Source organism: Penicillium chrysogenum (genome assembly GCF_028827035.1).
Source record: "Penicillium chrysogenum strain IBT 35668 chromosome Unknown utg000002l_segment0_segment0, whole genome shotgun sequence".
NCBI classification, from domain to species: Eukaryota; Fungi; Ascomycota; class Eurotiomycetes; order Eurotiales; family Aspergillaceae; genus Penicillium; species Penicillium chrysogenum.
In genome coordinates, this window is record NW_026622750.1 from 6,559,056 (window position 1) to 6,584,378 (window position 25,323).

At 46.9% G+C, this 25,323-nt stretch overlaps 9 protein-coding genes across 9 annotated transcripts; 4 read left to right on the forward strand and 5 right to left on the reverse strand.

The window, feature by feature from the left end:
- Positions 1-722: 722 nt before the first annotated feature.
- Positions 723-1,038, reverse strand: N7489_005720 (uncharacterized protein; the record flags this gene model as incomplete). The annotated part of the gene is made up of 2 exons (XM_056711472.1): positions 723-905; positions 979-1,038. 2 exons carry the CDS (start codon positions 1,036-1,038, stop codon positions 723-725), a joined length of 243 nt encoding a protein of 80 aa, XP_056569893.1.
- Positions 1,039-3,018: 1,980 nt separating this feature from the next.
- N7489_005721 (DUF3433 domain-containing protein) lies at positions 3,019-5,549 on the forward strand (the record flags this gene model as incomplete). The annotated part of the gene is made up of 3 exons (XM_056711473.1): positions 3,019-3,061; positions 3,155-3,512; positions 3,560-5,549. The coding sequence occupies 3 exons, from the start codon at positions 3,019-3,021 to the stop codon at positions 5,547-5,549; spliced, it is 2,391 nt and encodes a 796-aa protein (XP_056569894.1).
- Positions 5,550-5,812: 263 nt separating this feature from the next.
- Positions 5,813-6,613, reverse strand: N7489_005722 (uncharacterized protein; the record flags this gene model as incomplete). Its single annotated transcript, XM_056711474.1, has 1 exon — positions 5,813-6,613. One exon carries the CDS (start codon positions 6,611-6,613, stop codon positions 5,813-5,815), a length of 801 nt encoding a protein of 266 aa, XP_056569895.1.
- Positions 6,614-7,847: 1,234 nt separating this feature from the next.
- N7489_005723 (uncharacterized protein) lies at positions 7,848-8,450 on the forward strand (the record flags this gene model as incomplete). Its single annotated transcript, XM_056711475.1, has 1 exon — positions 7,848-8,450. The coding sequence occupies one exon, from the start codon at positions 7,848-7,850 to the stop codon at positions 8,448-8,450; it is 603 nt and encodes a 200-aa protein (XP_056569896.1).
- Positions 8,451-8,756: 306 nt separating this feature from the next.
- On the reverse strand, positions 8,757-11,769 carry N7489_005724 (putative G-patch domain protein; the record flags this gene model as incomplete). Its single annotated transcript, XM_056711476.1, has 7 exons — positions 8,757-10,178; positions 10,237-10,583; positions 10,639-10,699; positions 10,809-11,002; positions 11,068-11,143; positions 11,237-11,532; positions 11,655-11,769. The coding sequence occupies 7 exons, from the start codon at positions 11,767-11,769 to the stop codon at positions 8,757-8,759; spliced, it is 2,511 nt and encodes an 836-aa protein (XP_056569897.1).
- Positions 11,770-13,075: 1,306 nt separating this feature from the next.
- On the forward strand, positions 13,076-14,937 carry N7489_005725 (glycoside hydrolase family 13 protein; the record flags this gene model as incomplete). The annotated part of the gene is made up of 3 exons (XM_056711477.1): positions 13,076-13,547; positions 13,603-14,362; positions 14,421-14,937. The coding sequence occupies 3 exons, from the start codon at positions 13,076-13,078 to the stop codon at positions 14,935-14,937; spliced, it is 1,749 nt and encodes a 582-aa protein (XP_056569898.1).
- A 304-nt stretch (positions 14,938-15,241) lies between these two features.
- N7489_005726 (molybdopterin synthase catalytic subunit) lies at positions 15,242-15,796 on the forward strand (the record flags this gene model as incomplete). Its single annotated transcript, XM_056711478.1, has 1 exon — positions 15,242-15,796. The coding sequence occupies one exon, from the start codon at positions 15,242-15,244 to the stop codon at positions 15,794-15,796; it is 555 nt and encodes a 184-aa protein (XP_056569899.1).
- Positions 15,797-16,024: 228 nt separating this feature from the next.
- N7489_005727 (SCO family protein) lies at positions 16,025-17,157 on the reverse strand (the record flags this gene model as incomplete). The annotated part of the gene is made up of 3 exons (XM_056711479.1): positions 16,025-16,200; positions 16,265-16,589; positions 16,684-17,157. 3 exons carry the CDS (start codon positions 17,155-17,157, stop codon positions 16,079-16,081), a joined length of 921 nt encoding a protein of 306 aa, XP_056569900.1. The 3' UTR covers positions 16,025-16,078.
- A 6,461-nt stretch (positions 17,158-23,618) lies between these two features.
- N7489_005728 (putative phosphatidylglycerol specific phospholipase C) lies at positions 23,619-25,054 on the reverse strand (the record flags this gene model as incomplete). The annotated part of the gene is made up of 2 exons (XM_056711480.1): positions 23,619-24,422; positions 24,473-25,054. 2 exons carry the CDS (start codon positions 25,052-25,054, stop codon positions 23,619-23,621), a joined length of 1,386 nt encoding a protein of 461 aa, XP_056569901.1.
- Positions 25,055-25,323: the final 269 nt, after the last annotated feature.

Here is a 25,323-nt window from a genome sequence, read left to right on the forward strand (position 1 = left end):
TCATGCCTTCACCCTCTGCCCGCGTCTGAAACTTGTGAAACTCAGTTCCTCCGTCGATTCGCCACCGCGAGCTACAAGACGAGCTTTGTAGGTACCACCATGCTTGATTTTGAACACCCAGCGTAATGTCAATGGCCTACGCTTTGCTTTCGTGGGTGGGATGGCCTCTAGGTGCCGTTCTTGCTATGACGAGCAAGCTCTTTGTGGGCAGCAAAAAGCCAATTTGTCTTTCTCGGCACAAGCCATGGCTTCTTTTCAGCCGTTAGGCTCAAAGCCTATGTCTGTCGGCTTCAACTTTGAAGTAGAATACTACTCTTTTAACGTAGCAGTAGAGAAAGGCTTTAGCAGCGTGTCCGGCGAATCAGCCACAAACTGTAGAACTTTGCTGTCTGACCTGGCAGAGGCCAGAGGGAGAGAGAGAGAGAAGATGGATTCTCTGACTGAGTGAGACTAGCTAATATACTACTAGCTAGCAAACTGAAGCCTGACAAACCAAGAATCTGCCTTTCTACCATGACACTGTCGAAAAGCGATCTGCTTGCCAGGCTATTAATGTATGCTTGAGACGGCTTCTTGACTCTTGCCGAGCGTCGAAGATCTGTTAAATCCTGAGAAATGACAGACGGTGTGTATGTAGGATCATTGGTATCCTCTGGAAGTGGATCCATGGAATAATCCTGTTGAAAAGCTTCATGCTGAGCCGAAGACTGTGGATGAGATTCCTAGGTACGATCCCAATTAACAGCCTCCCGGGAAGAAGACTGTGGTTCCACGAGAACCCCTGATGCACCTGCTTCAAAGTGCACACCTGTATCCTCCCGTTGTCCCTCCACATGCCTGCCTAGACTACCCGCCATTTCATCATCGTAGTGCAGTTCGAGCGAATCGGGGTTTGGAAGTCGGGACTACCATATAAATTCTGCGAAATGTGGCCCATTGGTTAGCCTTGTCGATTGAAAGTGCCGTCCATAGGCTTACTCTACAGAACAATATTTCCAGACGACGTAGAACTGATCGCTCGATATCACTCTTCCACATGTGGACAAACAGTATGCCTAGGTCTAGCAAAGTAGGATTGGTACTGTACGCCCTAGGGCTTCGCCCGACACCTGACCACCAGATGGACGCTCGTGCTATATGGGTTTGGGGAAGACCTCGGCCTTCCCAACTAATTCAAAACCGTCACCGAGACACTGAAAAGTTTATCAGCTGTGGTATGTCCAAAGGGATTTTTATTCTCGCATACATACTCTTGTAATCAGTCAGATACTAGATATAACCTCAAAGGTCGATGTATATGGGCAGTGAATCAATAAATGTATACAATCCTCATCCACTCCGGTGCTGCCTTTGGGTGGATATACTGATTGGCCATGCAATGAGATTGTTGAGTATGAAGAACTCCTGCTACCACCAAGCTATCTATATAGCTTTAGGAGACTATAGAACAACCCAGAAAAGGACGTTAGTCAAAGGGAGGATAGGCAAAGCCTCACAAAGAGTCAAACTATGTGCGAACGTGATCTAAGGCATGCACTATCCAACACTCAAACACATAAATGAAATAAGTTACAAACCAATTGGAGCGTCCAATGACCTCTGAGCGGGATATATTTCAAGGTCTAACCTCTGCTTGGAGCCACAGCATACCTCCGATTTGATCATGTAGGTAGCCACAGGACGCTACTTTACTGAGATTGGGGTGCCAAAGCGAAGGCTTAGTCCATGCGGAGAATGAGGTTTTATGCAAAATTTGTGACAGGGATAGCCTCACCTCATTTTCAAAGACAATGGCTTATGCATGGAAAATGGCAAAGACCCGGCCTATAACCTCTGGAGGTAGGCATGAACAATGCGAAGTGAGTTTGTGCACTGATTAAATAATTCCGGTTATGCATATGACTCGATGTCTATAAATGGGGGCAAATAATGGACTTGAAAGCCGCCCAACAGAGCTGATGGAGCCTTGCCCTATAAGCTCAATTTTCCCAACTGATGTATGCCAAGCTTCAAACAGAACCGGAGAAGCACATGTGGATGTTGTAGAGACAGACGACTCTCAAATCCAGGGCTTAATAGCAAACGGAATGAATTATGTAGGCCAGTCTCTGTTTAACTCCCAGATTGCAATAGCGGATACTGCGTATGTCAATTTCTGCGAATTTATTTATCCATAGAAGCCGATCTCAAAATCAGAGAGATCTATTCTGATCAAGACACCCAGAAACCAAAGTCTTAAACAATGTCTAATAAGAACTAATTGCCCTCGATCATGTTTCATGCTCCCCTGGATTCAGCCTTATGTTTTCATGTGATGTTCGGGCCGCGAAGCCCTAGTTCCAGCCACTTATACCAGCAAGGGAGAAAAACAATTGCGAGATGCATCATTGAATTGGAATTGCCAATTTTTGGGAACACACCCTGCTTTTTTATTGCGTAGAGCAGCTATCTAGGATAGCAATTGTTGGCAATTATTGCCTCGGGGCTCCAGTGTGGAACTTGTACGGTGGTGCGAGGCAGAGTCCAGATTTTGTTACATTGTAGTTCCGGTCTGGTAAGATCGTACAGGGCTATAGAGATGGTTAACATGGAAATTGACCTATTGAAATTGAAACATTGAAACAGAAGATCTGGTGTGAGACTTGGTGAGACCTAAGACAGCAAAATGGCCAAGCTTTAGGCGATGGATGTGCTGGCGATCGGGCCGCGAAACAACTCAATCCTCTCCGTAATTGTTCCTCGAAATTTGATTCGATCTAATTTTGAGTGTGACAGATCAAATTAATAGTGTCTGAGTTGGAAATCCCTGATTTAGTTCATCCCTATTGGCTTGTTGGGTGTAAACCTCGGTGTGGTGGCTGGGGTGGCTGGGAAACGTCACCCAGCAAGATGGCAGACAAAAACCCGCTGGGCAGCGATTGCTGGTTTTCGAAAAAAAAAATCCCTTCGCATCTCAAGGGCGTCGAGGAATGCTTCTAGATTAGATATAGTTGCGCGTGGGACCAATATCCAGCCAGCATGTCGAACCCGACGAGAAATTTCAGCCTGCGCAACGTTAACAGTACGTGCATATAAGAACCCCCGCCCCGTTGTCTTCTTAATTACAGACATTAGACTACCTTCAGAAGTCCCAAGTCAACTGACTACTATATAGCAAGCAAACCACAGCTTGCCCGGACAGAATCTCAACAGTCCGTGGCTGCATCAGACGATTACTACTCATTCTCAGATCGAGCTCCGTCTAGTCCTGAGAGTGTAGCAACAATCATGCGATTCAGGACTGCAGACTCACATGCACCGTCACCTGCCATGTCGCAAATTCACCTTGCCCAGGAAGATCCCGAGTTCCAACGCCCACCAACATCCAGCACAGTCCGGTTTGCAGAAGACAGGCCGGATCATGTCAGCCCCATATCGGACACAACAAGATCAGACGAGACTGCTCTCCGATCTCCAGCCGATTACCCAGGGCCAGCTCCGACACCAGGCATGGATGACTCCCCATACGTCCGGTTTGCAATCGACCAACTCACCCAGGATAGAGCTCGGGGGTCCAAAGGACCGACTCGATTTCGACCACGACGACAAGCGACTATCCAACCGATAGGATGGTATGGGACGAAGGTCTCGGCTATTTCACCCGCACACGCACCCCCATTCGACATGACGCGCCCCCAGCGAGACCGTCGTATACATCTCCCTCACCACAGGCGTTGCCGCAAAGGCCAGTCTCAGTGGACCCCGAGTCCTTTATGGCCGTTGACGCGCCGGAGCAGAGCTTGTTGTACCCCGCTTTGGACTACTTACCTCTTGTTCTGCGGCCGTGGGCTTTGGCGCTCACGATATTTTGCTGTCTCCTCATGATGGCGGGCATTGTGTTTTGCAATGTTTGGTCCCGTGGTGAAGAGGGATTATGGAACTACCTGCGTCAAGGCGACTCGAGGTACTTTGTGCTTCAGTTCCTACCACAGATAGTTGCTGCGCCCCTCATCATCTGGTTATTCGTCATTCAGGCCGCGGTATATCGCATCGCACCTTTCTCTATAATGTCGGCAGAGCGGCAGGAAGGTCTGGTAATAAACCGCCTGCCTATCCTCTCCAAAAACTTCCTATTCCCCGACTTCTCCCATTTTCGACATGGAGAGGCCTTGTTCGGATTTTCGCTGTTCACGATTTGGCTTTCAAACTTCTTCGCCATCCCTCTTCTCAGCTGTCTTTTCCAGGCAAAGTACTATATAATTGACGGACAAGGTGTGTGGAGATGGGCTTCAGTCCAATCTGTGGGCTGGACATTGGTGGGATTGTATGGTGTCTTGACCCTAGGCTTGATCATGCTTTTCGTCCGTTTCCTTCGTGGCCGGTCTGGCTTGATGTGGGATCCCGTCAGCCTCGCAGATCTGGTCTCAATCATTCAACGGTCAAACATCCTCCACGACTTTGAGCACTCTGAGACAGTCCCCTCAGTCCGAGAATCACTTGATCCCCGAGTCCTTCGACTGGGCTACTGGAAACTCTCAAGCAAAACTGAGGTCTTCTATGGAATCGGCGAAGTAGACGCCCCTGTGCGCACCCCATCTCTCCATCAGACCAGCAAAAGCCGAGAGACCCAGCCTCATGGACTTGCCAAGGTTTGCTTTGATATTGAGCACAACGGTGCATTTGCCAACGACCCAAACGACCACCATCTATACTCGCCATCTACCCGTTACCGCTGGACACCTTGGTTCCTACGCAAACTCCCAGTGTTTATTTGGATCCTTATTGTCTTCGCCCTCTTCACCGCTTTTGTCGCGGTCAGCTTCATCAACAGCGCCATCGAGGGCGGCTTCCCTCCCAAGCTTCCGAGTCTCCCGTCAGCCGGCGCATTCTCCTCCTCCAATTTCCTTTACAGCTTCATTCCCGCACTAATTGGAAACGTCCTCTTCCTCGCCTGGCAACCCGTCGACGTATACGTCCGCGCTCTGCAGCCATACGCCGAGCTCTCATGCCCCAGCGGCGCATCTGCCGAAAGGAGCATTCTACTCTCCTACCCATCCTGCTTCCCACTCCAAGTCACAATCCAGGCCATCATAAACCGCCACTTTAAAGTTGCCTGGGTCTCTCTCATGAGCCTGCTATCCCTCACCATCCCCATCCTCGCCGGTGGCGTCTTCGTCGCCCTCTGGTTCCCCTCTCACGATGACATCCGTATTGCTGCCTTTTTGCCCGCATTCTACGCTTTGATCGGGTTCTGCGGTCTATATGCCGTATCCTTCTTGGCAATTTGGCCCGGCCGTCGTCGCTATCTCCCACACGATATCACCACCTTGGCTGATCTCATGAGCTATCTTTACCAGTCGCCTCTTCTATCTGATAAGATCCTGCGTGAACCGAGAAGCAAGACTGACCTCGTGACTCGTCTTATCGTTGCTCCACCCTCTGAGCGTCAGCTTCCTTCGTACGGCTTTGGCATTTATGTCGGTCGTGACGGCAAGGAGCATCTTGGTATCGATCGTTTCCATCGGCCTGGTCGCTCGGATATGCTTATTACCACTGGTAATATGAAATGATTTCCTTCACGAAGTTTTGGATAGTTAGCATCTTTTGTGATGTTATTATGATTTACATTTGCATTTTTATTGAGCATCTTGATGATCGTTTTGGAGCGTGCTGAATTATGAACATATACTTTTGAAATGCGTTTGGATAGATTTCGGCCTTGGATATTATTATTTTGTCTTGCCTACTGTCAGTTGCATTCTCGGCGTTTTTGCATACTTTATATATCTCCGATCTGATTGGCGTTATGTTTTGGTGAGATACAAGAAATAATTCATTCGTATTGATCACGAAGAGACTTCCAGATTCGCTCCGGTTCTGGATCTTTAGAAAACCCAAGGTTCTCCTTGAGCCTTGCACTAAGAGCGTTGGCTATCATAAGTTGTGCATCACCTTTTAGCAACTTCAATGAATAGTATTGGGGATGATCAATAGGCAGATCTCCTGCCTGGCCCTCGATCACTTGTACGAGGAGGTTTTGGTTAAGGAGATGTTTGACATTTTGGGCCCATAAACGGTAGTTGGCTTTGCCGGTGAGAGCTGGGAATCTAAACTGAGCTCTCTTTCTTCCAAATTTTGCCATGCCTTCCACGAAGGAGAGGTATCTGATAGCATTAGCTTCTTGTTGAGCTGCTGAGAGAACTGGCGTTTGTTCTCTCATTGAAAACATGGTCTTCCCCCGGCGGGGTGTTGATTCCTGCCTGTCAGGATGATGAACAGACGGTTGGCTGAGATGCCTACCCTGTGTAGGATCAGGGTTTGTTTCAATGCTTTCTGAGACATGCTCTATGGTAGCAGCTAGCTGAGTAGCTGCTGCTTGGTCGGAAGCTTGTTGTGCTGCTGCGATTTGTGCAGCTGCGAGGGCATCCTTGGTTTGTGAGAGCTCTCTTTGTAGCTTCCTCATTTGTTGCCCTTGCTCTAGGTAAGCTAGTATGACTTTGTTGGCCGTGATAGTCGTCTGGCGGTGAGCTTTAGCTTCGTCATCGGCGAGAGGGTTGTGAGGGGTAGGAGGACTCCTTTGGCGCGAAGAAGGTTCACCGGGCGGTTCCGCACCGCTGCGGGTGTTGGGCGCCATAGTGAGAGTGAAGTGAAGATGAAGATAAAGATGGAGGATGTCTATGACAAGACTGGTGATCTTTTTGAAAGATTGGAAGCTTATAGAAAAGCTTCAATAATGAATTGCTCGGGGGTGAGCAATTGTATAAATCCGGCGTATGGAGCAAGCCGGGCTTATAACCTGTTGATTGAAACGGTGTTCTATACAGTATGTATGTGTGAGAACAAAAATAGTATATGAAAAATACTATGAATCTGGGAATTCCAATATACTATAAAAAGTAATAATTGGTTTTGTCTATCTGCTTTATACATGGAAAGAAGCATCTATTTATGCTTCTTCTTCGTATACCCCACCCCAATCATGACAGATCAGAAAGACTCGGTGAGAATAACAACGCAGGAAGAAGCAAAGATTGACTGAAAGCAGGCTCAATTTGAATGCTTAGGCGCCAATGCAGTGATATCATGAATGTTATGATCAAACTGCATATAGCCAAGGAATCTAGGCTTCTTTTGGTAGGAGCCTGGATGTAAATCCTGCATAACAAAGATATGCAGAATACCCCACGAATTAGGGTTAGCGTTGGAGTATGAAAAGGGCCAGTATTAATGGAAATTAACTGGGATTTTCAACAGGATCTACCTACCTAGGTAGGTACAGTTTCCCTTTGAAATAATCGCACGAGGACAGCATTGATGTTAATACTTAATTTTCCATTATGAATCCGGCTTTCTGTCCTATACTTTCGCAATTGCTATGCAATTGGCTTGTCCAATGACATATCCGAGTCACCCGATGATTCTAGCCCTAAAAACTTCAACTATCATTTGGCTTCATCTACAGTGTAGCCAGTTGCTTCATATTGCCTCGCAACAAGGAGTGCCGGTCAGGCTGTCAATTATAGAAACCGTGTCTTTTCACAAATCTCTGGGTTTAATTCCCACCGAATTGTTATAATGTCAAGGCAGCCAACGTTGGAATCCTTTGGAATCGGGTCACGTGCAGATCTGCGATGTTGTCTCCGCCTCCGCACGGATTTGCTTCATTCACAAGAACAGAACAATTGCCCGCAGATACAGTGCTTTGAGTAACCCTCGAAGAGGCCCACACCCAAATCATCAACTCCATTCAGTCTTATTGTGCACCTCTCAATCCTTCGCCATTTACCCCCTTCCAGACCGTTCAGCTCCGCCTCGCATTCGCATCACCAAACAGTCCTCGTCCGCGAGCTCACACACCGCGCATAGCAATGGTATCACTATTCGGCTGGGGCTCAAGCCCAAAACCCGAGTCAAGCCAACCAACACCTCCTCAAGAGAAGCCGACACCCGATGAATCCGCAACTCCAGCATCAACACAATCTCAAATAGCACAACCACCCTCGCCCCAAACAAACACAAACCTCAAACTCCTCTTCGGAGGAATGACTTTCTTCGCCCTCTCGGTATTAGTCACACGCCGCGCCTTCCATAAGAAACGCATCTCCTGCATCCCGCCTTTCTACACAAGCTCGGTGTACCACCAGCCGCACTCGAACTCCGCGGGCGATGCGTTCGAGGCTCTCAATCTGGCGACTCTCAATGTCCTCTCGTTTGGATTGATGGCCGGCGGTGCGGTCGGGTATGCTTTGAATATTAATGGACTTGAGGATATGCGGAGATTCGTGCGCAATGGGTTGCAGGGTGGTAGCGATACGCCTGTGAAGAGTGATGAGGAGCTCGAGGAGGAAGTTACTGAGTGGGTTTCTAAGATCCTCGGTGATAAGTTTGAGAAGCAATTGGAAAAGGAGAAGATGAAGAGGGCTTTCCAGAAGGATAAGGTGGATCAGGATACTGAAGAGACTCGATCGTGAACTATACACATACCAACTACACTCTACTCATGATTTGATACCAGCTGTACATTATGCATTTACTGGACATGGTCTGCCGATTACAATGGAAGCACACCCGAGCGGGTGTGAGCGAGATTACATGGTACAAAGTTTCATTAGTTGTCGTAATCTTACATGAAATTGGCATTGGCCATTCAGTTATGGCACACAAGGTCATCATCAGGTATCTCCCCCTCCTTCCCTTCGCTCTCGCCTCACCTTCCCCTCAGATTCCAACCACCCCCACCCCTTCCACCCATATCGTACACAACCGTCCTGAATTGATCAGGAGCGGTCCATCTCCTCATAGCGCTGGCGGGCGGTGTCCCGGGTCTTCTCCAAGAACTCGTCGTACCGACCCCGGGTGTTCCGGCCCGCTTCTTCGGTCGCCTCGCCCAGTCGACCCCCTTGAGCACCCAGTCCCACACCCTGGGCATAGATTTCAGTAGGAATCGGCTCGGTCACGCCGGTTCCTTGGGCACCAAGGCCAGTTCCTTCCGTCCATCCCATCTTGCTGAGAAGAGAAGCACCGATCGAGGTTGTCTGCACGGGTGCCTCATCCTCTTCTTCTGGTTCGGCGGGACGCTGGCGGTCATTAGCGTCGTCACGTCCGAACGCCGCGCGGCGCTCCTTGGCGCGGTCTCGGTATTCGGGAGCAGCAGCAACAGTAGGAGCAGTAGGAGCAACAGGAGCAGTAGGGGCAGCAGGCTTGATATCCTGCGCGATACCCGCCTGTTTAAGCCGGTCCAAGCCTTCCTTCACAGCCTCTTCATCTTGCAATTGCTCCAGATGGCGTTTACTGACGCGGTCGTGTACGAGGACATCTTCCGGAGTATCAAACTCGGTGAAGCACAACAGGCAACAGTTCCGCTTCAGGTCTGCAAATGATCTAGCGGTTGGAGGGACAGAATATTCTCGCTCAAGTGCCTCACGGTATTCATCCTTGCTGTCTTTGTAATTTGGAGTTGGCATGGGTATGACGTGATAGATTATCATCCAGCATATGCCGCGTATTCTCAAATTGATGTCCTTCAGGTTTTCGCGGTGGATGTCACTTTCGCGCTCGTGGTATCTGAGGTGACCCGCATTCACCAGATCTTGCATGCACAAGAGGCAGCGGTTCTTGTCGAAGTCTGCAAATGATGGAGCCGGCGGAGCAGCTGGTTCAATAGCCGGAGCAGCTGGTTCAATCGCCGGAGCAGCTGGTTCAATCACCGGAGGAGCCGATTCAGTCGCCGGAGTTACTGAGCTCGAGCTCTCTGCGGGGTTTCCAGCCGCATCTCGGTTGATCCCATGTAGCTCAGCGTGGCGGTCACTCCAGAATTGAAGCTGGGATGGCATTGCAAGCTTCTTTGTACTGGCACTAGCCGGGCCGTCGATTTTTCTCTTTTTACCCTTGTCGGAGTCCTTCATGCCCTTGGCTTGGGCGTCTCCTTGGTTGGAAGTTGTCTTGTTCGCTCTCTGCTCCTGCGCGGCATCATCTTCCTCGGTTGACACCACGAGTTCCGTGACGAATGCTGCATCATCCCAGTACATCAATTTCAGCGATGGGTTGTTAGATGGGCTGAAAGTGAAGTAGCTAGCACCGGATGGAGCGTTCATGACTGGAACAAACACTCCGCCGTGAATGTAGGAAACCAACACTGGCTTGGAGGAGATGGTGAATTTTTCGAAAGAGTTGAGGCGCGCCATTGCAGCTTGCGCATCCTGAAATGTCAAGCGTTAGAAAGCAAAACCAAAGAAGTAACGAATAAAACAAACTTACGGTGATTCCCGCAAATTCTGCGAATCCGTAACCCCAGCTTTCATTGGTTCTGCGGTCACGTACAAGGAGCACGCGACGGAGAGAGCCTTCGCGCGCTCCCAAGTTGCTGTCACCAGTGGTCGAGGCTACCTTGGATCCCTTCTTTTGATTGTCAGGGGCACTGTCATTGTTGCCAGATGGGCGATACAGTTTAGAAACTCCTTTTGCCAGAAGCTCCTCTGTCACAGACGCCGCCAGACCACGGATCAGGAGGAACTGGGAAGGCTGGCCCTCAGGAGCGACATCATTGTCACCTTCGTTAGCTATCTTGGGAGCAGAAGCTCCGGGTGGACCGGTAGAATCCATATCTGGTTGGATGGTTAGTGATGCAAATGGTGTGAGGAGTTGTGATGGTGTACGCACCGGGTCGTGGAATACCGCACTTGAAACAATGGGAACGTGTGGAGAAGTTGAGAACGAGACACTGATTTTGTGAGCGCAGAACAATAGGTAATCTTGAAAGTACCTATGCAGGTACCTCCGACCCGGACAGGCGGGTCCTCTAGCCCTGAAGGGCCACCACGTTGACTTACCGTCCTGCAGTTCCAATCACTTGCGCCTCTTGCACGAGCTCGGTCTTCCCTCTCGCGGCTGTAAGCTATGCGTACTTGGGTGACCCGGTCGTTTGTGGGACCATAAAAGAAAATGAAAGGGTGATTGCGTTCGACAAAATCGCGCGATGCGTCAATCGTGGGAAAACGCAGGAACCCTAGTTGCCGCGACAACCCTTAGACACGATGTCATGTTAGTAACGACGCATGCTCTTTCAAACTGTCTGCCACTTTCACATACTCGTCTGGCGGTCTCGAATAACCCGAATATTTTCCAGACCATCGATATGATAGGCATTCCTGAGTTCAGTGGCGATCTATTTGCCCACGAATGAGCGCATTGTCAGCATTTGTCCTCGACGACGGAAGTATTCAAACGCCTAATCCAGCCACTGGATTTCATGACTCACATGTTCCTCTTCCATGTCCACTGGAAGTCCGTCCATCATGACTTCTCGGCTCACCTGTCCCATACGGGACTGGCCTCGACGAGGGCTACGAGTTCGGCTTCGATTGCCGCTCGCACTTCGATAACCCTCTCGGTCGCGGTCTTTGTACGTGTTCCTGCCTCTGTGAGGAGACGAGCGCGAAGTTCGACGGCGATAATCATCACGATCATGGTTTCGGTAGCCTTGTCCAGACTCTCGGTCTCTGGGGTACTCGGGTCTGCCGTCGGCAGCTAGTCTTCGAGGCGAGCGTGCACGATCTTTATTTACCAATTCAGATGAGAATGGCATTAGCCTCAATTTGGTGCCATGTGGATAGGGAACTCCTATGAGCAAGATGTGCAAGGGCTTATACGCCATTGACGTGCGGGGAGAAGTTTACCAGGCGAGCGAGATCGCGATCGATCATCATACATGCGGCCATGATCATTTCGCGAAGGAAAGGGTCGACGAGAAGAACTCGAAGAAAAATTATCATTCCGATACGGAGGTGCCATGATTGATGAACATTTGAAAGAATGGAGCAAAATAGTGTGGACTGGAAGTTAAATGGAACTGCACTGAAACCTGGAGACCTCGGAAGCTCCGATAACGATATCTCCAACCCGATACCGGCATAAGGTATCTCCGTTCCGACCGAAGTGGGTCCCTTCAAGGTCTCAGGTATGTTGTATGCACTTTGCTCTACAGCGTCAGAGCTCACTTGGCTCACTTGGCTCTACAGCGTCAGAGATCACTTTGCTCTACAGCGTCAGAGCTCACTTGGCTCACTTGGCTCTACAGCGTCAGAGATCACTTGGCTCTACAGCATCAGAGCTCACTTGGCTCACTTGGCTCTACAGCGTCAGAGATCACTTGGCTCTACAGCGTCAGAGCTCACTTGGCTCACTTGGCTCTACAGCGTCAGAGATCACTTGGCTCTACAGCATCAGAGCTCACTTGGCTCACTTGGCTCTACAGCGTCAGAGATCACTTGGCTCTACAGCGTCAGAGCTCACTTGGCTCACTTGGCTCTACAGCGTCAGAGATCACTTGGCTCACTTGGCTCTACAGCATCAGAGCTCACCTAGCTCTACAGCTCACTTGGCTCTACAGCGTCACAGCTCCCTTTGTCTCCAACCTAGGCAGGGCATATGAAGTGCTCCCCGTGGGTGTAAATCTTAAGTCAAACCCGTGCAATATGGTTTAGAAGAAGCAAATTTGGATCCAATGCTCTGCCTAGATGTATGTTGACGACATATGCATATCAAAATTCCATGTATATAATATAGAAGTTGCATCTATATCAACAGTTCTAGGTAACTGTATACTTTGCAACTTATAACATGTCGTCCTGGAACACTCTATGCCCTGGAACACTCTGTGTCCTGGAATACTTAGATATACTTCTTCATTATTAGATGACACTTTACATTAATTTATATGGATCTGAAGTATAAATCTGGAAAATGACCTGCCAAGAACCCCTCCAGCCTAGTTGTATCATCGTATCTATAATCATCCAAGTGGAGACGATCCACATCGTGTGGCTTCTGATCCAACAGATTTGCAAGTTGCATTTAAGAACAACTCACACCTCGGGCCGACATATCAATCCCTGGGGACCCCGATGATTGTCCGCATCTGCCCCGCGGTGGGATAAATATGAGCGATTCGCCATGCTCCAAGTGTCCTTAACAACACATCTCTCACTGCAATTACCATAAATATATAGCCAACACTACTCCAGAATCCCAAAATTCTCTCTTCCTTCCGTCAGGATACCCTAATTTCCTCCCTTAAATTGCCTTATCTCGAACTGCCATGGCTACCCCAGGAAACTCCAACCACCGTGCATGGTGGAAAGAAAGCTCCGTGTACCAGATCTGGCCTGCCTCCTTCAAGGACTCAAATAACGATGGTATTGGTGATATCCCCGGTATAATCTCCAAACTTGACTACATCGAGAACCTCGCCGTCGATATTGTCTGGCTGTGTCCATCGTACAAATCGCCGCAGGTGGACATGGGCTATGATATTTCCGACTACTACAGCATCGCCGATGAGTATGGTACAGTTGAAGATGTCGAGAAGTTGATTGCTGGCTGCCACCAGCGGGGTATGAAACTCCTGATGGACCTGGTCGTCAACCACACTAGTGATCAGCATGAATGGTTCAAGCAATCGCGCAGCTCCAAGGATAACGAGTACCGTAACTGGTATGTCTGGAAGCCGGCCAAATACGATGAACAGGGCAACCGCCAGCCGCCCAACAACTGGGTTTCTCATTTCCAGGGTAGGTACTTCAATTTCCGTCAGTATTAAACCACCTATTTAACAATATATTTCAGGGAGCGCCTGGCAATGGGACGAACTGACCCAAGAATACTATCTGCATCTATACGCGGTCGAGCAGCCCGACCTCAACTGGGAACATCCTCCTGTCCGTAAGGCCGTGCACGATATCGTGCGATTCTGGCTCGACAAGGGCTGCGATGGGTTCCGTATGGACGTGATCAACTTCATCAGCAAGGAGCAGAGCTTCCCCGATGCACCCATCAAGGACCCACGGACGCCGTGGCAGTGGGGCGACAAGTGGTACGCCAACGGCCCGCGCTTGCACGAGTACCTCCAGGGCGTTGGCAAGATTCTCAAGGAGTACGACGCCTTCAGTGTTGGCGAGATGCCGTTCGTCACTGACGAGAAAGAGGTTCTCCGTGCGGTGCAGTTTGACCGCAATGAGATCAATATGATCTTCAACTTCGAACATGTAGACATTGATCATGGCAAATATGACAAGTTTGAACCTGGTAGCTGGAAACTCACTGATTTGAAGGACTTCTTTGAGCGTTGGCAGACCTTCATGTATGCCAATGATGGCTGGAATGCACTCTACTGGGAGAATCATGACCAGCCGCGCTCTGTTGATCGCTACACTAATGCTAGTGAGGAGTATCGACTCGTCGCATCCAAGATGCTGGCTACGGCCCTGGCGCTACAGGCTGGTACTCCGTTCGTTTACCAAGGACAAGAGTTGGGAACTAGAAATGTGCCCAAATCATGGGGTATTGAAGAATACAAAGACATTGATTGTTTGAATCACTGGAAAAGGTTATACAATTCTCCTCCTCGCACTTGAGGATGTTAGCTGACTGTGGGTATTCTACAGACTGCCAAAGGACGACACCGCTGCCCAAACCATTGCTCTCCAAGAATACCAGAAGAAGTCGCGCGACAACGGACGCACCCCAGTTCAGTGGTCGGCTGCTGAGAATGCTGGTTTCACTGGACCTGGCATCAAGCCCTGGATGTCTGTGAACACCGATTACGTGCGGGTCAATGCCGAAGCGGAAGTCAAGGATCCCAACTCGACATACCATTACTGGGCTACTGTGCTGAAATTGCGCAAGAAGTACCTCAATGTCTTTGTTTACGGTAATTTTACACTTCTGGACAAACCTAACCAGGAGGTTTTTGCGTACACTCGCCAGTATGGTGACCAAAAAGCCTTGGTGGTGTGTCACTGGACAGAGAAGACTCTGGAGTGGGACGCGGCAAGCAATGGTATCACTGGCGTGAAGCAGGTCTTGCTCGACACTTATGAAGGTGTTGATGAGGCTTCCCAGCGATTCTCTGGTGAAAAGTGGTCACTTCGTCCCTATGAGGCTGTGGTGTTGCTTCTGTGATATATATATGAGAAGATCTGGCCTCGGCCACAAGACATTCCTCATACATTGTAGCTAGACTGTTTCTACAATGAAGGAAAGTGAACAGAACCCCAAGCAATAGAATAAGAATCATAGAACGAACACCTGAACAAAATATTCATACCAAGCTGTCAAGTCACGGTGCTCTCCGCAGATCGGGGGACGCCTCTTATCCGATCCCCGCAGTAGATAAGCATCGAGGGGGTCGATTCCAACATTCCAACATTCAATAGAACCCAATCCAATTCCCTCAACCCCATTGATCCCTCAATCCAATAACAAGATGTCCTCAGAACAAGCCCAACTCCCCGCCCATCTCGACCCAAAAACCTACCCACGCACACACCACGACGCAACCCAAAACATCCACATAACACTAACATACGGCACCTTGGACGCAAACACCTATTTATCGCAAACCTCCTCCCCCGCCGCGGGCGCCAACATCCTCTTCCTCGGTACCACGCGCGATACCTTCGAAGGACGCCCCGTCTCGCAGCTCAGCTACACGACCTACCCGCCTCTGGCGCTGAAGACCCTAACGGGGATCGCCGAGGCCGCTGTGAAGACGCATCGGCTTGAGGGAGTGAGTATTGCGCACAGACTGGGCACTGTGCCCATTGGAGAGGCTTCTATTGTTATTGCTGTTAGTGCGGGACATCGGGGCGCGGCGTGGAAGGCTGGTGAGGAGGTGCTTGAGGCTTGTAAGGAGAAGGCGGAGATTTGGAAGAGGGAGGAGTTTGTTGATGGGGGATGGAGTGGAGGGCTAATGCGGATCGGGACGCTGAGGGGAGGGTTTTGGGGACCGGTGCTGTTTAAGGATATACATGGTGTTTAGGCTGGGGTTTCGTGCTTTGATGAACTTGCTGGTTGGTGTCCCGATGCTTGTGGCTTGTGGGTAATGCTGATGGTTTCTTTTACAGGTGTCCCCCAAACAAAATTGGTTCGAAGGGCCTCTATATTTGTTTCATTTCGACCGAGTCCGGCCTGGTTACTCCAAAGGTACGAGCATGACCACAAAAAAGGAGCATTTGGAACACTCTTCTGGGCTGAGTAGGGTATTCAGATATTCAAATGACTATATTGTACAATTTCCTTACATACACCTGGCGCAAGACTCTTACTCCGTCTTGAGTGGCTTTCCCTCCCTCTTCCAGTCATTGATGTGCTCCATGATCACCTTGGACGCAGACTCGGGGGTATCCTGGCGGCCGATGCACTCAACGAAGTCATTGTCGGGGTCTATGATAAACAATTAGCACACTGAAACTGAATGTATAGGTTACAGCTTATGAAGTCAACTCACCCATCAGGTAGAAGTAGATGCTGTGGTCCACAAGGTAGTCCTCTCCGGGCTTCACATCCTTGGGGGTACTGAAGTACACACGGTACTGCTTGCACACATGCTTGATTTGCTCGTACGTGCCAGTCAGGCCGACGATGCCGGGGTGGAACTCCTTCAGATACTCGCGCAGCACCTCGGGCGTATCACGGACGGGATCGCAGGTAATAAAGACAGGCATGAAGAGCTTCTCGTCCCCGGTCGCAGCCTTGACCTTCTCGATGATCTCGGCCATCTTGTCCAGCTCATCGGGGCAGATATCGGGGCAGTGAGTGAAGCCGAAGTAGACCTGAAGAAGACCAAGCGAGGTTGCGTCAGCGAGCGTCGTTCCACCATATGAAATCCATTGATGCACTTCTACTCCATTGTCCCGGGTAACTCACGAAGCTGTATTTGCCCTTCAGGTCCTCCGCCGTAAACTCCTTCCCATCAAGATCCTTCAGGACGAACGGACCGCCAACCTTGGGCTTGCCAACACCCTTGCTCATTTCCGTCATGCGCTTGCGCTCAAGTCGCGCCTTCTCAACACGGAAGTAGAGCATCATACCGGCACCGGTCAGCACGAAGAGCAGTGCGGCCTTCCACGAGAATGGGCCGGTCGAGTTGCGCTGGCGCATCTGGCCCATTGTCTTAGGGCCTGCTCGGAAGGCGGAGGTTGAGAAATTGTTATGCGCGGAGGTCATGGTGCGCATGTCTTGGTTGCATCGTGGGCGCTGTGCTTGGGTGTAGGCTCGGCATTGTGATGCGGTGTTATTTCGGAGGAGAGGGAGGATGCGTTGTGTTGGGGTAGATTCAATGGCGATATTGCGGGTGGCTCGAGTGAAGAGTCCACTGGCCAATCTCATGGGAGAAGGCATTGTGATTGTTGCGAAGTGGTTGGGGAGGTCTTGAAGGAAGGTTGATTATCAATTGTCAGTTCCGGAATTCGAGAATCTCCAGATCGACAGCTCAATTAAGTTTAGCGTATCTGCCTCAGGCGCCAATTTCCTGTCGGAGTAGATGCATACCGGCATACCGGAGGATCCATTGATCCTATGAATTGTGTAATTTTAGATTAGTAATCGGTGGCCCATATAAATTGTCAGGAAAACCGATATAGCAATACAGAGAGTTGAACACCATTGATTGGACCCCTACATTTCGCAATACGGCACACGCCGATAGTTATAAGCCCGGTTCGCACTAAATAAGACCACTATAGTTAGAATATAGTATCTAGCCGGCTACTAGAAGTGTCTCGTAACCCCTAAAGCTACCCTAAAAGCTATCCCGAAGCTATATAAAGCTACCCCTAAATCTAGTAATAGAGGTAGTATCAATCCTCTCCGCTATAAAGGGCGAAAAACTGAAGGACTTACCGTAGTGGCTCACCTAGTTTTTAAAGGTGTAGCTATATACCGTATAAAAGAATGTGTGGGATCTCTATAATCTAGACCTTACCTCGTCGACACGAACTAAACCTCTCTAAGAACCGGCGGAACCCGAATACCCTAAGGAAGGCGATAAGAAGGACCGAAGGATCTAGCGAGACTATATAGATATATATAAAGTGAAGTATATAAGATAGGAAAAGTAGGTAAAGGGACTAAGCGATATAAACGAGTATATCCTTATATACCTTAATCTAATCCACTATCTCTCTTTAGTTATATATCGTACTCCGTATAATAGGCTTATATATCTAAAGTCTCGCTTCGCTCGATCGACCGCGTACGAAGAAGAAATCCGTATAAAGTAGAAGGTCTTTATAATATAGAAGCCGATAGGAGATATCGAGGAATAGCTTTAATAGTAGAACACACTAAGAGAGTAAGCCGTTAGTCTTAGAATCAATAATAGAGATATAAATAGGGACTTCTTATACGCTATAAAAGAGGTGCTTCCTATCTAGTGGTAAGGGAAATACTAGGAGATTATTATAGATAAGAAGGTGTACGATACTCGAGATCTTCTTAAATTATTCCGCGCTATAAACTATAAAATTAGCGTTTAAACTATATCCTCGATAACCGCTCTAAAAAGCGTATTTTTAACCTAGTAAGGACACTAAGAAGCGAAACCGGAAGTGAAGTAAGAGAAGCTCCTATTTAAGAAGAGACGCTATCTATATAGTAGCACTTATCTAAGGTATAAGGTTACCACTTACTATACTATAAATAAAGCAATTCGTCCGGAGGGATACACTCTTAATAAGCGTACGCTAGAGAAAGCGAAGAAGAAGTTAGTAAAGGACCTCGCTTAGAAATAATAGGTAGATAAGGTAGTTACTAAAGCTTAGCTAAAGGCTAAATATACTAACTAAGTTAGCTTTACTACTACCTACTAAAGTAAGGATAAGCTATAAGATAAAGCCGTATAGATTAGTAAGTATATACTATCTATAGTAAGAAGCGACGAGCCCTCTCTTTACGATCGATAGATTCTCGACACTAGATCGAGTGCGTATATCTATAATAATAGAAGTCTATTTATTAACTTTACCCCGGAAGATATAGAAGTTATAACTAAAGATAGCACTATAAGGATACTCGGTAAGGGTATAGCTCGCCTAGTAGGAAGACACTTAGTAAAAGGAAGGATAGAGATTATATTAAGTGACACTCTATACTTACCTAGATTCTATACGAATCTAGTATCGTACGCGATACTAAGGAAGAAAGGTAGCCTATAGTGTTAAAAGACGAATTATATATAGGATCCTAATAATAGGCCTATTATTAGTGTACACTTCTAGGATCACTTTAACCTTTAGCTTTTTAATAAGCCTAGTGAAGCTCCTCTATAGTAAGTATATACTATCTAAGGCGTACGGAACTCGGTAAAGCCATAGGAATTAAAGGCTCCTTCTAAACTATAGTATCGGCGACTAGTATATATTAAACCACGTACTATAGTAAAGCTTCCTAGTATAGTAGAGGGCGTCGTTCTTAAAGATAAGAAGTCGATAGGGGAGTAGTCGGGAGAGGAGTAGAAATCTCTATATTAAGTCTATAAGATAGGAAATACTCTAAAATAGATATTAAGAAGACTAATTAGACGTACTTTTAGACGATTTAGAAGGGTACACTTCGACCTAATCTAACTACCACCGGCGTATAATAGATATCGCTAGATATCCCACTTCTATCTAGAAGGACCGAGGTTCTATTAGATTATAATATATAAGCTTAAACCGGAATGCTAACTTACGATAAAGGAGTTCGTATAGCTAGTAAGGAATTAGTAGAAGCTACCGATTAAGGCTTTCCACTATAATAATAAAGCTATAGTAGGTAGAGTAGCGGAGTATAGCCTAATAGCTAATAGTATCTTAGTATATTATACTCCACTAGGACATTTAGAGATAAATAGGTATACCGAGAGATCTAGCGGGATAATTATTACCTATATACATATACTCGCTCTCGAAGGAAAGCTTCCTAAGGACCTATAGCTAGAATTTATAAGTACCGCTATATAGTTATTAAATCGTACGCTATTATATATTACCACCGAGAACCGCTAGGTAGTTCTATAGGAAGAAGTTAGGAAGGAATTTACACCGGTAATACCGAAGACTAACCTATTAAATATCAGACTATATAGGAGTATAGCGTACTATAGGATTAAGAAGTAAATATAATCTAATAAGATACACCTATAAGCGGAGATTAGCTTCCTAGTAGGATACCGTACTTCGAATATCTAGAAGATCTAGTTCCTATATAGTAGAAAGGTGAAGTATATAAGGGATACTATAATTGATAAAACCTAGAAGTATATACCTAAGTACGACTAGTATATACTAATTCTACTACCGCTAGTAAAGGAACTATAGGAACTCACTACTAAAGAGATTACCTAGGTGATTAACTATAAAATCACTAGTTAATAGACTAGTACGATAGAGGAAAGTTAGGATATATAGGATCGGGATAATCCTTAGTAGTATAATCCCTAGTAGTAAGATCCCTAGTAGTATAATCCTTAGTAGTAGGATCCTTAGTAGTAGGATCCTTAGTAAGTATAGGAAAATCCTTAATAAGCGTAAGATACTTCTTAGGAAGTGGTTTAAGAAGTAACTAGTAAAGTAAGTGCTCGACGAGAGACTACCCTAAGCTAGGGGGTGAGAGAAGAAGTATACTAGCTAACACCTAGTTATCTATATATAGTACCACTAGGTACATTCCCGGAGGATTAAGATCTACCTCTACTACTAATTACTCCACTATATAAAGAGGAAGCGAGTACTAACTCTAGTTAGGGGGTAGATATATAGGCTAATTAAGAAGATCTAGCGCGTTAAGACTAGACCTAGTACGAAGAAAAGGCTTAGCACGAACCTACTCCTAATCCTATAGAAGACGAGCTAGAAAGGTAGCTATAGTCTAAGCTACTAGCACTAAGTAGAGAGATAGTTAGTGATATTAATACCGGTAATATACTAAGTAGAAGACGAATATATAGAGTAAGAAAAGATAATAACTTTATATATATAATAACTACTATAGTATAGGAGGAAAAGCCCCTAGCTCTACTCTATACCTTTACCGCTAGTTTATATATAGAGAAACTAGATAGTTATCGTTATCGAGATAACCTTCCTCTACCGCCGAAGCATTAGAAAGATATTATAAACCACCTATTTTAGGAAGGCTTTCTCGTAGTAATAAGGAAAGAGATCAATTCGCTATCTAAAAAGGAGACATTTAAAATCATTAATAGACTAGGGGATAGAGGGAAGCAGATCCTCCCTCTACTATAGGTTTTCTTATATAAATTTAACTAGGATAGTTATCTATTAAAACTAAAGGCTCGTATCTACGTATAAAGAGACCTTAAAACTATTTCTTATAAAGAGAAAAGGGCTACTACGCTAGTAGTAAGGATAGTAAGGATAATCTTTATACTAGTAGCTACTTTTAATCTAGATTTATAGTAGCGGGATACTATTACCGCTTTTTTAAATAGTAAGCTAGATAAGAAGGAGACGTATATATCTATACTAGAAGGGTTCTAGATCCTAGGTAAGTGCTAGAAACTACGCTATACTTTATACGGACTACGTATCTCACCGAGACTATAGTAGCGAGAAGTAGTAAGTATATTACGTAAGCTAGGGTTATAATAGATACCGGAAGACCCCTACGTTTTTATAGGATAGGGCTTACTAGTCTTCTTCTATATAGATAATATCCTAATTGCTAGTCACACTACTACTAAAGTATAAGTATAGTAGCTAGAGCGAGATCTAGAAGCACACTAGGAGCTAACCGATTATAGAGAAGTAGTATAGTTTCTTAGAATCCGGATCGTCCGAGATAGGTAATAGAAGAAGCTTTAGCTCTATTAGGATAGCTATATAACGAGTATTACTACCTAGTATAATCTAATAGACCGTCTACCTATCTATACACTATTACTAATTAACGAATTGATACCCTACTAGGGTACGGCTACACTAGGAGAGATCTATTTATACTAGAAGAAGGTTAGATCTATAGGGTATACCACTATAATCACTAGACTAGATACTACAAAAGCTACCGCTCAGCTTACGTAGTTCCTTATAAATCTAGGTCCTTAGCACTAGTAGGTAGCTAATCGAGTTATTACCTATCTCTATACTACCTAGAATCTAGCTATCGAATATAGCGCGGATATAGTAAGTACTAGAATCGATTCTATATAATTTATAAGTGATACTTCTTATAGAGATTATCCTAATCGAAAGAGCTCTATAGGGTATATCTATTAAGCGTACGGTAGTCTAGTTAACTAGAAAGCTAGTAAGTAGCCTATAGTTATAATATCGACTACCGAGGTAGAACTATTAGGCCTATTAGAGATAGGGAAGTAGCTTTAATAGTAGTAGCGGTTACTTAATAACCTAGCATTTATCCTATCTCACTACCTAACTATTAACTATAATAATAAACGGACGATTAGCCTCTTAATAAGCGAGGATATAGCCTTCGAAACGAAGCTACGATATATAGATATACACCACTATTAGCTAAGATAGGAAGTTAGAGTAGGACGTATTATAGTACGTTAGGTAGCGACAGCGAGTATAGTTACCGATAGTCTCACTAAACTACTATCCCGGCAGAAGTATAAGAACTTTATACGGCTACTTCGGATGGTAGATATAGGCTATCTTATAGCCTAGACAGCGAGGAAGAGAATAGATCATAGAGTATGCCGTTATATAGGGTGTAGCGATCTTAGTATACATACTAGGACCGCTGAGGGGGTGTGTCGGAGTAGATACATACCGGTATACCGGAGGATCCATTGATCCTATGAATTGTGTAATTTTAGATTAGTAATCGGTGGCCCATATAAATTGTCAGGAAAACCGATACAGCAATACAGAGAGTTGAACACCATTGATTGGACCCCTACATTTCGCAATACGGCACACGCCGACATTTCCCACTTTGTATAGTTATTGCTCTCCCCAATGTTAGATGCATTCTACACGATAAAATAAGTTACACTCCAAAGTTGAGTGCAAAACAGTATGATAGAGATCCTACACATCCACTCGCACGTCGATCAAGGATAAATGTATACAACGCCAAGTTATTCTACCTGACAGAACCTCCTCGGGGTCGGTTATATGGACCTTTAAATGTATACCAATGCTACATGTATAGCGTTATAACATGCAAGTCAGCTTTCGAATTGAATAGAGACGCAAGTATATCAAGATTTAGTAGCTGGTTCCTACTAAAGCTTTCTCAGAACTAACAGGCTACACGTAGGAAGCTTTGACAGCTAGTTAGGGCTTCAACAATAGTCTGAACATGGGCTTCGATAGGGGACTTACTGCTTGTTGATCTGACAGGTAAGAAGTCGAAAGCCTGATACACAAGGCCTGAGTGGCATGGGGTATCGTTTTGCTGAGTGCGAAAGTGTGAGAGTGGGAAGAAGAAGTAGAAGAAGAACAGGAAGAACAAGGAGAAGAGAGCAGAGTACTCGTCGCAAAGGTATTCTGACCCCAAAACCTGTTTGGGCTATGAAATCTTGCTACAACAGGAGGTACACCACATCACGGTTTCTTATGCGAAGAATTGAAAAGCCTATGCTATGTCGTATTTTCATTGTAACGTTTCAAACATCATTTCAAACCAACTGAGTATTCACTGAAATAAATGAAGGCTGCCCTCATATGTAGGTAGCAAGAGGCCATTAACAAGGCCGTGGAACATACAGCGCGTGGATCGTAATGAGGCTTAGACTCCCACCCCACGAGAAACAGAGTAGATGATTACGTACATAATAACAAGATATCCAAACCATTCGTCTATGTCATATTACCGTGAAAGGCCTTTCAAATGGCATTTGGGAACGTGTGAGGGTTCTTGAGAGTCTCGGGAGAAGAGCGCACCTTCGGGCCAATGAGATGGTCAAAGGCAGGCGAGTGCTCGACACGAGGGCTCAAGTCCTTCAGGTCCCACAAGTAACCGAGGGTCTTCAGGACAGAGGTAGCACTGTACGAGGAAGACTCGCCGGTGACGGGGTCGGTACCGTAGCCCTCAACGTGGCCCTTGGGGGTATAAGGAGACAGCAACCAGGTAGGGATACGACCACCCAGACGGTCGAAGCTGAAAGTGTACTCGCTGCCGTCATAAGCTTTCTCGGTGTAGGTCTTGTTATCTGGGCGGACGGCAAGCGGGGGCGCAACATGATCGTAGAATCCACCTGTCTCATCGAAGGTGACGAGGAGAAGGGTCTTCTCCCATTGAGGGCCGGTGCGGACGGCATCGTAGATCTGCTTCAGGAAAACCTCACCGAAGGAGACGTTGCCGGCGGGGTGCATGGAGTTTGTGTTCAGACCGCAGCAGGACGGGTTGATGTACGACAACTGGGGGAGAAGGCCCAGGTAGGCATCTTGGTAGAAGTTCTCGAGCGGCACAACGTTGCTCTTTGCGTTTTTGGTGGTCCAGTCGAAGAACAGGGCATCTGGGTTGAAGGCGCCGTTGGTGCCGTCGTAGTTGAGCCACGAGATGCCCTTCTCCGAGGCAGCCTCGAATATGCTGGTACTCTCAATGGAGGAGACATCGAAGCTCTCATCGTTCTTGCCGTGGCCATCGGTGACACCCGAGACCGCGCAGAGACGGTTGGGGTTGGTGGGCTGGTTGATGATCAGTTTTATATCTAGTTTGTAATACAGACGTGACTTACACCAGGGACACAGGAGTGCCAGTTGTTGAAGGTAGTGAACTCATCAACCATTTCGACGATGGTGGGGATCTGACCCTCAGAGTAGTATCCTAAGACCTCGTCGGCTGCGCGCTGAGCAGAGATCTTGGGGTGCCGGAGCATATGGCGATTGACGAAGCCTGACAGGTCGGCTTTCAAAGAGCCGTTGGCAATGGCTTCATTGTCAGGGTTATAAGTTCCATAAAGCTCGAAATTTGTACCAGTGAGCGTGTGGTCGGGGTCATTGAGAACCGAGTCGTAGTTCTTGAACTGGCTGGGCCACTTCTTGCTGTCTGGGTTGCTAATATCCTCCAAGTTGTAGAAAGGACCATTGTTGACGACGTTGTCCAAACCCTTCTTCTTCACACCACCCAAAATGTTGTCAAATCCGCGATTTTCCAGCAGGACCCAGACAACATTCTCGATCTTGTCCTTCATGTTGGCAATGGACTCCTTCGAGCCAGACTTGTAGCCGAAGGGCGCGTTTCCTTTGCCAGTCTCCACGGCCGCACCCAAGGCGCTACCGGATAGACCGAGCAAGGAAATGAGAGCGGTGGTCTTCATCGTGACAGTAAATGATGTGGTAAACAGAGTTGGACTGAAGTGAATACGAAGATCATTTCCTCGGTCGCTGCAAGGCTTTTATATCTCACTCCTCACATGTTATGTGCACTAGAAGAGATGCTCAATAGTTGAGGAATGTACAGGCAGAAACTAGACACCATGGCAAATGAAATGCGGCCGTCTCTGGCACATGTTCAGTCCATGGGTTTTGATCGGCCGATCAACATCGATTGTACGCGAGTATGGCCGGCATAGCATTGGTGGAGTTG